This window comes from Astatotilapia calliptera, chromosome 3, assembly GCF_900246225.1.
Source record: "Astatotilapia calliptera chromosome 3, fAstCal1.2, whole genome shotgun sequence".
NCBI classification, from domain to species: domain Eukaryota; kingdom Metazoa; phylum Chordata; class Actinopteri; order Cichliformes; family Cichlidae; genus Astatotilapia; species Astatotilapia calliptera.
The window spans coordinates 32,051,027-32,064,281 of record NC_039304.1 but is presented as its reverse complement, the minus strand read 5'-3'; the positions used below and the strand labels follow the sequence as shown (position 1 = coordinate 32,064,281).

At 39.9% G+C, this 13,255-nt stretch overlaps 2 protein-coding genes across 3 annotated transcripts in view; one reads left to right on the top strand and one right to left on the bottom strand.

Annotated features, from left to right (window-relative positions):
- LOC113019255 (receptor-type tyrosine-protein phosphatase H-like) overlaps positions 1 to 13,255 on the top strand; it is a 423,637-nt gene that overhangs the window by 219,132 nt on the left and 191,250 nt on the right.
- The window catches only part of LOC113019298 (transient receptor potential cation channel subfamily M member 4-like), a 29,652-nt gene continuing 17,151 nt past the window's right edge, over positions 755 to 13,255 (bottom strand). Inside the window, exons 15-28 of one of the 2 annotated variants that reach the window (XM_026162911.1) lie at positions 12,568 to 12,713; positions 11,222 to 11,334; positions 11,020 to 11,136; positions 10,857 to 10,900; positions 10,483 to 10,715; positions 9,987 to 10,102; positions 9,569 to 9,701; positions 3,117 to 3,291; positions 2,788 to 2,953; positions 2,514 to 2,695; positions 2,064 to 2,196; positions 1,903 to 1,975; positions 1,090 to 1,183; positions 755 to 939 (exon numbers count right to left, since the gene is read on the bottom strand). In XM_026162911.1, coding sequence (XP_026018696.1) covers positions 908 to 939; positions 1,090 to 1,183; positions 1,903 to 1,975; positions 2,064 to 2,196; positions 2,514 to 2,695; positions 2,788 to 2,953; positions 3,117 to 3,291; positions 9,569 to 9,701; positions 9,987 to 10,102; positions 10,483 to 10,715; positions 10,857 to 10,900; positions 11,020 to 11,136; positions 11,222 to 11,334; positions 12,568 to 12,713 — 1,757 coding nt within the window. In that variant the 3' untranslated portion in view covers positions 755 to 907. The remainder of the gene's footprint in view (positions 940 to 1,089; positions 1,184 to 1,902; positions 1,976 to 2,063; positions 2,197 to 2,513; positions 2,696 to 2,787; positions 2,954 to 3,116; positions 3,292 to 9,568; positions 9,702 to 9,986; positions 10,103 to 10,482; positions 10,716 to 10,856; positions 10,901 to 11,019; positions 11,137 to 11,221; positions 11,335 to 12,567; positions 12,714 to 13,255) is intronic. The other variant, XM_026162912.1, reaches the window with a different exon arrangement.

Sequence of the window (13,255 nt, the reverse complement as noted above, 5' to 3'; positions counted from 1 at the left end):
TGGTAAACCTTATCATTACATTAACATCTACATATCAACGCATTCACCAATGCCTTTTCTGTATTGTGACGAATTTTGAAACCCAAGTTAAACTTCATATTTATAATTGCCCGGCAAATGATTACTTGCTGTAGCTGTTTTACCACTATTTCAAGAATGCTTCAGATAAGAAGGAGATTGGACATTGGTCTATAACTAACCAAGACATCAAATCATTGCATTGCTTATTTACACTTTATACACTTTTTTGAAATTGGGGATGTGTCATGTGCTGATAGGTAAAAAGAGTGTGCATTGTCCCTTTCACATAACTGTAAATGTATAGCAGGACCCATTAGCTAACTAGGTTAGTACTAGGCTACAAATAGAAGTATACAGCAACCCCGTCTGTGTCCAAAAGAAACAAACCCTGCCTTTTAGCAACTGCGACTGACATCCAATGATACACCTGCAGCCAGGCTAGTTATTATTACTAATTAAATGCTTAAAAATTGTTGAAATAGGGTTATTATTTTGTATTTCTAGTAAACATTTATTTATTATTAGGTATGAAAATGTTATACTTAAAGAACAAGAATGCAGACATACCAATACAACTCATATATTTAAAGTGTAACTGAACTGAATAAAAGTATTGTGATGCTCATAATGTAACTCTACAGATTACATCAGAATACTTTTTAAAATTCCGTACGTACGTACGTATGTACGTATGTATGTATGTATGTACGTATCTATCTATCTATCTATCTAAAATACATGGCATAGGCTAAATACTTTTCTTTTTTTTTTTTTGCTTTTATAAGCATTGGTAACAGTTCGGTGAGGCTCATGGTGGCAGACTGCAACAGAAGTTGTCAAAAGAACATGAGTGAAGGTGTTCTCCTTGATTTAAAGCGTCATTTAATCAAGTTGAGCTGCAAGGGGAGGGTACCACGTCTGTGTAGAAGAACAGATAGAATAATAAAAGTGAGAGGGACCAATTTTAGCACAAAAAAAGTAATATAAATATTTTTAAAATAAGATTAGGCTAGCTGAGTTTGTATTGAAAGCAATATTGGAATATTGCAGGTTGTTTTGTAATCATACCTCGTGATGCAGGTGGGGGGCGAGGAGGTTTGAATGTGCTTCCTTGTGCTAAAGTATCCACAACCCAGCTGAGGGCACTAGAGCAATAATCCATCTGGAAATAAAGAGCAGAATAACATAAAGCTGTATCTGAGAGAATAGCCATTTTTAAACCTCAAGAAAAACCACTTGAAAAAAGCTATTTTTTTCCTATCTCTGACAACTCATCTCATCCTTTCCTTTCAACCTGTTATGTGGCAGGTCTCATCTGTAGGCATTGGAAAAGCTATTGTGGCCTGTTTCCAAGCAGTGACAGTGGCAAAGCCTGGCCCCTGTTTGCCAGTGCTACATAAAAGCCCTCAGTTCACTTCTTGAATGGCTCTCTTCTCTCAGACACATTTAGAAATTGGTTTTCTTTTCTGCGCTAGATGGTATTGCCTACACAATTTCTTTGCACATGCATGCATTTATACCACTGATTGCACTAAGTTGGTTAGTTTAAGTTCTGCATCTGTTTCTTTCATGTGACATTCTCCAAACCATGAAAGTACTTACTAAAGAATTACTTACCTTCACACAAAATAACTCTTACATCAACCAGGAAACAACTTCACATTATCCAACCTGAAACTGTCTTTTTGCTGTACAGTAGGTATTTTCCCTATGTTTCAACTTCCTCTTAATGTAATTTGCCAACTGCCACCTGCTATGAAGTGCTTTAACCTTTATATAGAATAGTTTAACTCTGCAGACATGCCCTTTCACAGCAGCTCCACATATGTATCATGAATGACTCAAATGGTACAAAATGATAAGTTGGAGCTTCAATTTTACCTGATTCTCCAGAGACCGTAGTCTGTGTTCAAAGTCTCTGCTTTCACTCAGATGTTTAAGCACACCATCTACCCTATATAAACAAAGATACATTTACTTCAGAATGATGGAGTCACACAGTAATAAATAATGCTGCTACAGTGGAGGATGAAGGTGCTCACTTGGCAGACATCCGTTTGAGCCTTTCTGAGTCGCTGCTTTTCTGGATCTTGTTTTGAGCAGTCAGGAAGTCTTCCTTCTGAATCGTTTCCCACGTTGATAATCTGTTAGCTGCCTTTGGTTCCAAGTCTAACACTGATAGAAAAGACCAAGAGTTGAAATGATTACTTTTCAATTTAGTTTTCATGCTTTCATCACTGCTAAACTGAGGTCAGTGAGCAAGTAAACAAAAAGCCTAGTCTTTTAACTTGGCACTGCCATTTTCAGTTAGTAACTGAGTGATAACAGGGCTGGCACTGTTTAACCAAAACCCACAATTACCAAATGAAATTTAGAAGACATTTAAGAAATTACCTAATTCTAATCATGCGTGGATTCCTCACTCAGCATTTGATTTTTTAGAGTTAAGTAACAATAACTTATTAGAGTAACACCCCTGATCCAATACTGACCAAAGTGGTGAATCTTTACAGAGGGCACTTTGCGGATGACCCTCTTGATGAAGAGGTTGATGTGTGAGAGGATAATGAAAGGCGGAGCCAAAGCAGGACGGGAGTGGTACTCAGCAATCAGGTTGTAACGCTGGAACTTCCAGTAGATGTCACTGTGTTCCTGCACTTTAGAGAAAGTGTAGCTGTGTGGATACAAGCAGATCAGAGCCACTGAGTCAAACCATTCAGTTTGTGAATGCAGCCAGAGAAACATAATGACAGACTGGTTCTTTACCTAAACATGGCAATAAGCAGGTTGATGAGCAGGATGTTGGTGACCAGGAGATATACAACTAGCAGAATCACTACCAGCCAGTTACTCTCATGACTTCTACACGGCTCTTCACCGCTCTCAATCAAAGTCACATTGTGTGTACAAGTGATATCCCAGTCCTTGCCCACTGCAATAAATTGGAAAAATAAGAAATGGTTAAAATTATAATAACACTCAATTTCAAATTGCTGTGATGAAAGTAGGTTCCAGGAAACTGCAGCATTTTAAAAGAAATTTCAGCTTTAACACAGATTTTCTTATTTTTATGCCAGTTGCACAAACACATGTACCATCCATCTCTTCCACAGGGATCTGTCCAAAGATGTGCAAGTATGGCCTGTAGAAAACTCTCCGAAAAATGCGATTCGGGTTTGGATCATAGGCGTAGATCAGAGCCTGATTGGCAACTCCATACGCCATGAGCCACACACCCAGGAAGAAGAGGAAGAAGAAGATATCCTTTATCTAAACAAGAGGAAATTGTGATCTTGTTTTAGCCATTATATATGTAAACATAATGAGTGTACCGCAGTTGTAATGCCAACTAATATGGGGCGCTGTTTGTAAAGTGAAACATGCAAAAATTAACGGTAACATTTTTTCACATTTAGCTCTAGACCTTACAAAAACATGTTTTTTTGAGTAATTGTTTACAACATTTCGTAAAATATTTGTAACTTTACATATTTAAAACACAATTTTAAATATTAAATCTAAATGTTAAATCTAAATATTATATTTAAATCTAAATGTTAAATCTAAATGTTAAAGGAAACTAAATATTTAGCTAACATGCAAATTCAACGGAAAATATCAAAATAAAAGCTTTACGAAAACCCTCCGGTGCAAAAGTGTGCTAAACACCATGAGCTGCTTCACCTCTTGCCTACCAGCACGTCCAGCCATTTAGCTGAAAACATTGGAAGATCCGTTTTGTCGACCATCCAAAGGTTCAGCAGTAGTGCTCTCTCAGCAGCTGCAGTCTCCACTTCACAATCGCTGCAGCACAAGTCCAGCTAAATCGCTGGACATGCTCGTAGGTAAGAAGTGAAGCAGCTCATGGCATTGAGAAGTGACCATCAGGGGAGAGCAGACACAGGCTGTATCCCAATTTAGGGTCTGCAGCCTTAAAGGCCATTTTAAGGCCGATTACATTACAGCGACGTGACGAAGGCTGTCCCAATTCAAAGGCTGCTCGAAATGTGGCCCTCAAATGCGTCCTTCATTTCCCTGAATTTAAGGGATGTGGCGGTGTAGACTTCGTGGCCCAACATATACCAGACTTCATAGCGCGATGGTGGGTGTGCATAATTTTGCCAAAAAAAATGGTGGAAGCGAGGCGGCCGAAGAGTAAACTTTTAAAAGTACTGAACAATATGTCACTTATTTATGTGCAAATGTTGAATAATGAAGAACATTAAAACATTACCGTTGGCCACAGAGTTATGTGACATTAGCGATGTTAGTACTTTCAGTGTTTACTTAAAGCCTTTACTTTAAAATATACACTGTTCAATAGTCAACCTTAATCTTACAGAGAATGTGATGATTTTATGGATAATTAAAGTCAGTCCACAAATACAACGAGCTGAAAGTCAGTGATGCTGCTCGGTTTGCGGTCCTGAATATCACGGCACAAGCAGGAAGAGGAGGAGGAAGAGCCAGCAGCAGCTGACACATGGAGAGACTAGAGAGACTGTTCCCTGTTTGTGAAGGACTGCTAGAAAAGTTTAAAATAACTAATTGTCTGTCCTTAATCAGTCTTATTAGGTAATGTTCAAATAATTTTATCATTTGTCAGTGTGGGAGAAAGTACTCAGGGCCTTCAGGTTACACAGTATGAAAGGCAGAAACAAGTTTAATATTCAGAAACCTAAAGTATGTATCAGCAGCAGAATGGACCTTGTGGGATTATAATATTATTTTATGCTATGTTATACCCCTAATTAAAGATTGTGAAATTATTATGTAGTTTTAGTTTGCAGTATTCTCCTGAATTAGAAGAAGGTGATAACTATTACATTTGTTAAATTGATTTCTATTACATTAGACTGCTGATTCAGTGTGAATGAATGATATTGTTTATGATGCATTATACTGCTGAGTTATAAGAAATACTGTTTTCAGAGAGTCAGGACCTTGCTTTTTCTGATAGTAGAGGAGACAGAGAGCACATTCCACGGTAGCTTCACCCCCTTCACCACTGTTGTTGAAGGCAGACAAAATAGGGAGCCAAGGCCATAAGTCAGGCTCGCTAGGAGTTAGAAAGAATGTGAATGTTTAGGTTTTTACGACTAGGTAGTGTAGAATACGGAGGGGATGTTTTTCTCATTATCATTTAATATTTTAATATGGCATTATTAGTTCATCAGAAGTATATAACCAGCTTTGCATTAAACATAAATTGAAGTTTTTGACCTTACATTATTCTTTGCATTACAGTGATTGTTATAACTTTAGTTTGATCTTTTCCTTACAGGTACCAGAATAATAACATGATTTTCCATTGCAGATGTAACCATGATCATTCCATACACATTGCAGTTCGTTGCTTATTCTAGAGTTGTGCTCAAGTTAATTAAAGGTTAAAAGCTACAGCCAGCGCGAGTCTGGCTGATCTATGGAGGGCAAAGGCTTTGAGCTTGGAAGGCCGCACGCGCTTACACAGCACTTATAAGATGTTATTCTTGGTGATTTTGTGCTTAGTCATGTTTTAATATGTTTTAAGTAGAAATAGCTGATCCAGCAATATTCAGTTAATATTATATACTTGATTTAGAGCAATACACACTGATGGTCTGAGTAAATGAAAGAGTCCTTGTAGCTGCCATGTTGTGTCTTAGCAGGGTACAGACGGTTCCAGGAGACGGGGGCAGTCAGCGTCTGCCCTTGCGAAGGAGACAATGTTATTCTTTGTGTTAAATAAAATTGTCAACATTGATTGTATTACACCTGTCACTACGCATGAGGGGGCGTTCTAATACCCTGATTTCATAAAACTATGGTGATGTGTTTTTTGAGACGAGATCTGAGACTGTCTGCATACAGTCTCAGATCCATACTGTCGTCATGTAATTTGCCTGATGATTGTACATTAATACAATATGTTGATGATCTTCTCATTGCAGCCCCGTCAGCAGCGGATTGTACAGCGGCGTCGCTTGTTGTGTTGAATAGGTTGGTGGAATGCGGCTTTAAAGTAAGTAAAGACAAGCTGCAGTTAGTTCGCCCTGAAGTGACCTTTTTGGGCCGGGTAATCGCACACAAATCCGTGGGTTTGATGAACACACACAGAGACCAAATTCTGACACACCCAAAACCGCGGACTGTGAGAGAAATGCTTTCTTTTCTTGGTTTAACAGGTTACAGCAGGCAGTTCATTCCGGATTATGCAGGCAAAACTGCCCCTTTAAGGGGCCTAATGAAGCAAGTTGGCGTTCGAAACCTTAAGGCTGAGCTGCTTTGGACGCCTGAAGCCGAAGCCGCATTTATTAGGGTAAAACAGGATTTGTCAAGGGCCTCAGATTTAGCCACACCCAATTATGATGAGCCATTCTATTTGGATGTTTCTGAAACAAACTCAATTGTAAATGGAGTGTTGTTTCAGAAAAAAAGGGGGGGGGGGGGGGTAGAGATGTGCTCATGTATGTTAGTGTAAAACTACATCCAACAGAAGCAAAGCATCCTACATGCACACAACATGCAGCAGGGGTCGCTAGAATTATCCAAAAAACAGCACATGTAGTGAGAGAACACCCACTAAAAATACTTACTACACATAGTAGAGTGGCATACGTGAATTCACAAGCATTTTGTATGTCACCACGGGCACAACAGAGACTGAGCAAAGTCTTAGAGGCCCCAAATTTGACATTCACACATGAAGGAATTAACATGGCAGATTTAATGGGTGTAGGGGAACCACATGACTGCGCCAAAAGAGCACAGATTGAGGAAAAGATTAGAGAGGACCTGAAGGCCGAACCCATACTGGGAGCTGAGGACTGGTTCACCGATGGATGTTGCCACCGAGACGAAGGAGGACTGAAAGCAGGGTACGCGGTGGTTTGCAGAGTAGAAGGAGATTATCAGGTCAGAGAGTCAGGAAGGATTGAGGGAAAGCAGTCGGCCCAGAGAGCTGAAGTGATAGCCCTTGCTCGAGCTTTGAGATTAGCCAAGAATAGGAGAGTGAACATCTACACCAACTCGGCATATGCATTTGGAGCAGCGCATGTGGAGCTGCCTCAGTGGAAAAGAGCAGGATTCAGAACAGCAACCAATGCACCTATTTCCCACAAACATGAAATGGAGGAACTGGAAAAGGCCTTGGCTGACCCAGAGGAGGTGAGTATTATAAAATGCAAAGCTCACTCCCAAGGAACCAGCATGGTGGAAAAAGGAAACCAGAGAGCGGACGAAGCCGCGAAGGAGGCCGCAGGCTACAAAGGACGGAGACAAATGATACAGGTAACTCCAGAAGAGGAAATATCTGTTGACCTGATTGAGGAAGTCAAACAGGCCCAGGAGGAGGCATCCCCAGAGGAAAAGGGGGTGTGGAAAAACAAAGGAGCCTGGCAGGATGGACATTTGTGGAGGGGGCCAGACGGGCGCCCCGTGCTGACAGCCAAAATGGCAGAACAGAAGGTGGATGAAGCCCACGGACTCGCCCACGTGGGGATAGCCCAGATGGAGAGAAACTTGTGTCATTGGTGGCATCCTGAGCTGCGAGGAATGATAAGAGAAAAGGCCAGGATGTGCTTAATCTGTGGGGCACACAATCCTAAGCCAGCAATAAAACCGGAAGTGGGTAAGTTTCGGCCCCCTGAGAGGCCGGGAGAGGAGATTGTTATTGATTTCACTGATATGATTGATTCCGGGCCTGGCGGTGTAAGATATTTGTTATTATGTGTAGATGCTCTGACCGGCTGGCCAGAGGCCTGGGCTACAAAAAAGGAGGATGCTAGGACTGTCATTAAGTGTTTAATCAATCATTACGTTCCTCGTCATGGGTTCCCCAAAAGAATTAGATCAGATAATGGAACCCATTTTAAAAATCAAGATTTGGCAAAAGTAGAAAAAATGTTGGGCGTCCAGCATAAATTTGGAACGGTCTATCATCCTCAGTCTCAGGGAAAAGTAGAAAGAATGAACCTAAATTTGAAAAACAAATTGGCAAAAATCTGCGCGCAAACAGGGCTAAATTGGGTCGCAGCCCTGCCGGTTGCGTTGATGACCATAAGATGTTCTGTTAATCAATCCACAGGTTTTACACCATACGAGCTGCAAACTGGGAGACAGTTTCCGGCACCTTGGACGGTGGGCTCGGTTGAACGGGACAAAAAGGGGAACCGGTCCCACGCAGACTACTGGAACGAGTTAAAGGCGCTTGTGTCCAGTTTCACAAAACAGGCGGCTTGTAAAGGGCCCACAGGAGAAGGAGAGGTCCCGGACGCGAAGGCAGTGTGGCTGAGAGTCATCAAACGCAAGTGGAAGGAGCCCCGCTGGACTGGTCCATATGAGGTATCGGCTCAGACGGCGACAGCGGTCCAACTGAAGGGGAAAGGCGACACCTGGTATCACTGGACGCAGTGCGCGGCCGCGCACGAGGGCTTGGTGGGCAAGGATCAATCTCCACCCAACACAGGTGAAATTGAGAGGCAGAATAAACCCTCACACCTGTGCAACGGGCCGACCGGTGGTCTACCCGGAAGGTCGAAGAAAGAAGAGCAGCCTAGGAGGAGATCGCCGCGCCAACGAAAAGGAGCGGTACCACACTGAACACTTAGAACAAGAGAGAGGCTCTGATAAAGGGCTGTCCATCTCCCACGTGTGTGATCATTAAATCATCGTTTGACTCAACCCGACCGGACCAGTGTTGTTATTGTGGGTTTTTCCTCTGGTGTCCATCCCCAATATTTTGAACCTTAACAGTGGGGACCAAAAGAGGCTATAAGAGCTTGAGTAACCCTCCACCAGTTTGAGATTTGCTGTGACCCTCTTCATGCATGTCTCCCCATCCGGATGGTTTGTGCTCTTAAAGTGTTGAATTGTATGGAATAAAGGATTGTTGAGCATCTATACACCGAGTACTGTCCTTCCTTCAGCCCAAAGATCGAAAGAATTGGGAGGATTTAACAACCTAAAATAAATGTTTGTTTCAGTTCTATGAAGCTTTGAGTATTTTGTATTAGTAGCACTGCTGTGTTTGTTGTATCAACGAATAATGATTAATATAATGACTATAATATTAGCCATATTATAATTATATTAACAAAGTGAGATGACTTTAGTCTCATGATCAACATTAGTTAGTAAATAACAATTAGCTAATCTTGAAATGACTATTTAGTACAGAAATGAACCCCAACAATCATGTTTTACAGTCCTGTGGTCTCAGCCTCAGATACTTATCAAATCTCACAAAGCTCATGTAGAAATTTATTTATTTTGGTATTCCCATTGATCCTTACAATAAATTTGCATGTTAGCTAAATATTTAGTTTCCTCTAACATTTAGATTTAAATATAATATTTAGATTTAATATTAAACATTTAGATTTAATATTTAAAATTGTGTTTTAAATATGAAAAGTTACAAATATTTTAGGAAATGTTGAAAAAAATTACTCGAAAAACCATGTTTTTGTAAAGTTCTGAGCTAAGTGTGGAAAAATGTTGCCGTTAATTTCAGCATGTTTCACTTTACAAACGGTGCCCCATAAACTGATGGTAACTTTCTCACCATCTTTCCTACAATGATGATTTTTGGCCCCAACTGCTTGTGAATGGCAAAAATGTGAATAAGTCGAAGGGTGAAGACCATGTAGTCCAAACAAAGCATATCCCGGCCAAATTCATGTGACAAGTGGAACATCCTGTAACACAAGCACAGTTAAGCTGAATCAGTAAGGTAGCAGCACCACCTGGTGGCAAACCTGTAAAATTTGTTTTTTTTTAAAGGAGAAAATATTTTAAATTTAAGTGACGAAAAGTTCTGGGGGAAGATGAAAGGAAATTATTTATGCCACGTTACATCCATAGACACAAACTAAGGACAGCACTTATACAAATGTTACAATTTGCAATGACAAAGCTTCATTCAAGTTTTTTTTTCAATAATCCAGCATTAACATTTATTATTTTTTATTTCTTGTCCATACCTGCAAATTAGTCCTATAATGAACAGGCTGATGGCAGTGAGGTCACATTTATTCCACACATCCTTAATGTAGAGTCTGAACCTTTGACGCCAAGTCATCGTCCCCAAAAAAATTGTCTTGAAGAAGAAGATAAAAGTTAAAACAAGTAGAAAAAAGCTATACCAAACTATAAACAGGTGACATGTATCCAAACACAGAAAACCACTCTCTATGTGCTGTTGTCATTTTAAAGACCAAGTAAAAATCCAACAGGAATAAGATTTGAATTTATGTGATTTCTTTTAATCTTCAGTGCATTTGTTAAGTTATATGAAATCAGTAACAAACATTAAAATCTAATATTTTTTTTGTGACACAGGAGCATGTTAACCACAGTATTGCAATAGCACTTTGGGAATAGTTCAGTTATTATTTTCAATTCTTCCCTTTACATTTTCTATAGCTACCAAAATTGTCTGGATATAAAGTTCTAAGTAAGACGTGTCTCTTCACTCACCTGTCGTATCTCCTCACAAACGATGGTGAATACCCAGAAGTACAACACACACTCAGCAGCACCTGGACCTGAGGGTGGTGGGGGCTTGAAATCAGCCAACAGCACGTAGGCGAAAAACAAGAGAAACAGGAAGTACATCAGGACGTTGCCCAGAAAAGAGGTGACCGGCGCAAACCAGAACTGACACCAGCGTGACACTATGAATGGACGCTGTGGTGGTCGGTAAGGTACACCTGTATCAAGGATTATAAATACAGATTGGAAAGTGAGTAAAATGACAGCATATAGAGACAAGAATCATTTCTTTAGTCAGGCTTTCTTCTTGTAGTGAGTAACAACACTTATTCAAAGATGACTTTTTAAACAGGACTCACCTTTAATAGTACCACTCCTGTGAACTTCTGAATCAACGTCACTGCTGTAAGAAAAATAAAATTGATTTAATTATTAGACTTTAGCTAATGGAAATCAATAACATAAAGACAACAAACTGATGTTCTACAGATTAACACTGAAGAGTGCAAGTAGAAATATTACTGGTGTTTGATTTCAGCGAAAGAGAAGACGGTGGTCCCATAGAGACTGTTAGTGTCCTGGTCTGGCCCATCCTCATTAGGAATTCCTTCCTCCTCTTCCAACTGATTATCTTGTTTTCTATGAGGTAAAATAAGAGGTAAAGGTTTAAAAAATACCAAATAAAATTCCAAGCCTTTCATCTGAAAAAAAAAGAGAATTTTACCTGAAAGAGATGAGATTGGTGTAGCAGAGGATGGGGCAGAAGAAAGTGAGCAGGAGCTTCCAGACCTCTGTTTTCCTCTTCATATCACCCCACCAGATATGGGAGAGCAGAGACTGGAAGAAGACAGAAAAGCAGTCCTTATCCATCAACAGCAGCTCACTGGCTAAACATGAAGTTAGGATGTGTTATTTTTTGAAGCATCATGCCATTTTTACTTTGTACTGAATTCATTTATAATTCAAATGATTGTACTGTTGTGTATTACATGGTCTCATTCAATGATAGTGTATATTTATAGATTTGATTGTATACAATCAAATCTATGGTCATTGTATACAATGACCTAAATAAGTAAGCGTTAATAAACAGAAAATGTTCAATATTTTTTCATGCAAATATGACAGCTTTTTTGGATAGCGTTTTTATGTTTATTAACATCTGTTATTTATATGTTTAAAATAAAGATTTGATACTTCAGATTGAATGCCCATGTACTATTGGAAATTACATTAACGGGGCTGGGATGAGAGAGGAAAATCCTGTAGATGACGTCAGTCTTGGCGGCAAAAAAACAGCATATTAGGTTAAAAACGTTACAGAGGACCAGGGATAGAGGAGGACTGCTGTGATTGCGGCCATTCCCCAACTCTCTGTGGGTGAACTCTGTACTCATGGCCATTAATCAGGGGTCTTTTGATCAGTGGTTGTTGGTAAATGGTCATGACAATTTGCATATCAATGATCATGAAAGTGATGATGACCTGATGATACACTGTCAGTCAGTGGTGCCAGTTTCGTTAGAAGTCAATTAGATGAGTGACAAAATATTTCTCTCACTGAAAACGCTACAACTAAATGAATAGAATCAACTTTTGGGATTTCCTTACCTGGATGATTCAAAATGCGTTAAGACACTTATGAACACAAGCGCGTTCATACACACAGGTGTGATCACAGGTGCTCACGGACACACACTATCTTGGGCTGCTGCCTCTAAATATATTTTATATCATTAGTACTGTAAGCTGCTCTGTAACTTTGTCATTTTTATTCATGCACATGTTGGTTGTTGCTATGGTTTTCTGCTGTATTTTATTTATTCCATCCCTCTGTATCCCTCTTCTTCTCATCTATTTTTCTCTCCCTCTCTTTCTGTTAACCCTCTTCCAGTCTTCACTTTCTTTCTCTTTTCTTTCTGGTCACCCATAGCAAATGCCAACATGTTTGACTTGTGAAAATTGTTTGCCATTTTTTGGCCTTCAGACAACAGTTCTGATCGCTAAACTGCCGTACAGGGCAGGGGGAGAAAAATCACACGAATGAAAGAGGTTAAAAACTGAACACACCTGTACGCCATCGTTACTGAAGAAAAGCCGAGCATCAGCACTCACGCCCATCTGAAGACAGGTGCTGTGACCCCAGACAGGAGACTTCCTAATTAGCAGGGTGAAGGAACGGTGTTCATTACTCCGATAGCAAGAGCTGAAGATATCTGAGGTAAAGTGGACAAAAGACATGACATTCAAGTTTATTTCTATAGTGTCAGTTTACAAATCACCTAAAGGTGCTTTGTGTTGTATGGTAAACTTCAGTTTGCAACTCCCTGTGAGCAAGCACTCTGAGATCTTTGACAAGGCCTATTTTTTCAAGCTCAAGCATGTGAGGAGAGGGATTTAACTCTGGATTTAACAGGCAGCCAATGAAGAACCTAATATGAGAGGCATGGCCTCTCTTTCTCTAGTCCCTGGTTAGTACTCATCTGAAAGGTTTTTAGGACAACTTAATAATAATGAATTACAATAGCCCAACATAGAGGTAATAAATGCATGAACTAGTTTTTCAGTATCTGTTTTTCAGAAAAGCTTTTTCTAATTTTAGAGATACTGTGCAAATGCAAGAAATTAGTCCAGCATATTTGTCTAATATGCTGGTAAAAAAGACTGTCACGTGTCACTGGAGGCCCTGGCAATCAGATTCAGACTAAGGAGTTGGTTAGACACCAAGATTTTTAGGGCCAAGAACAATAACCTCTCT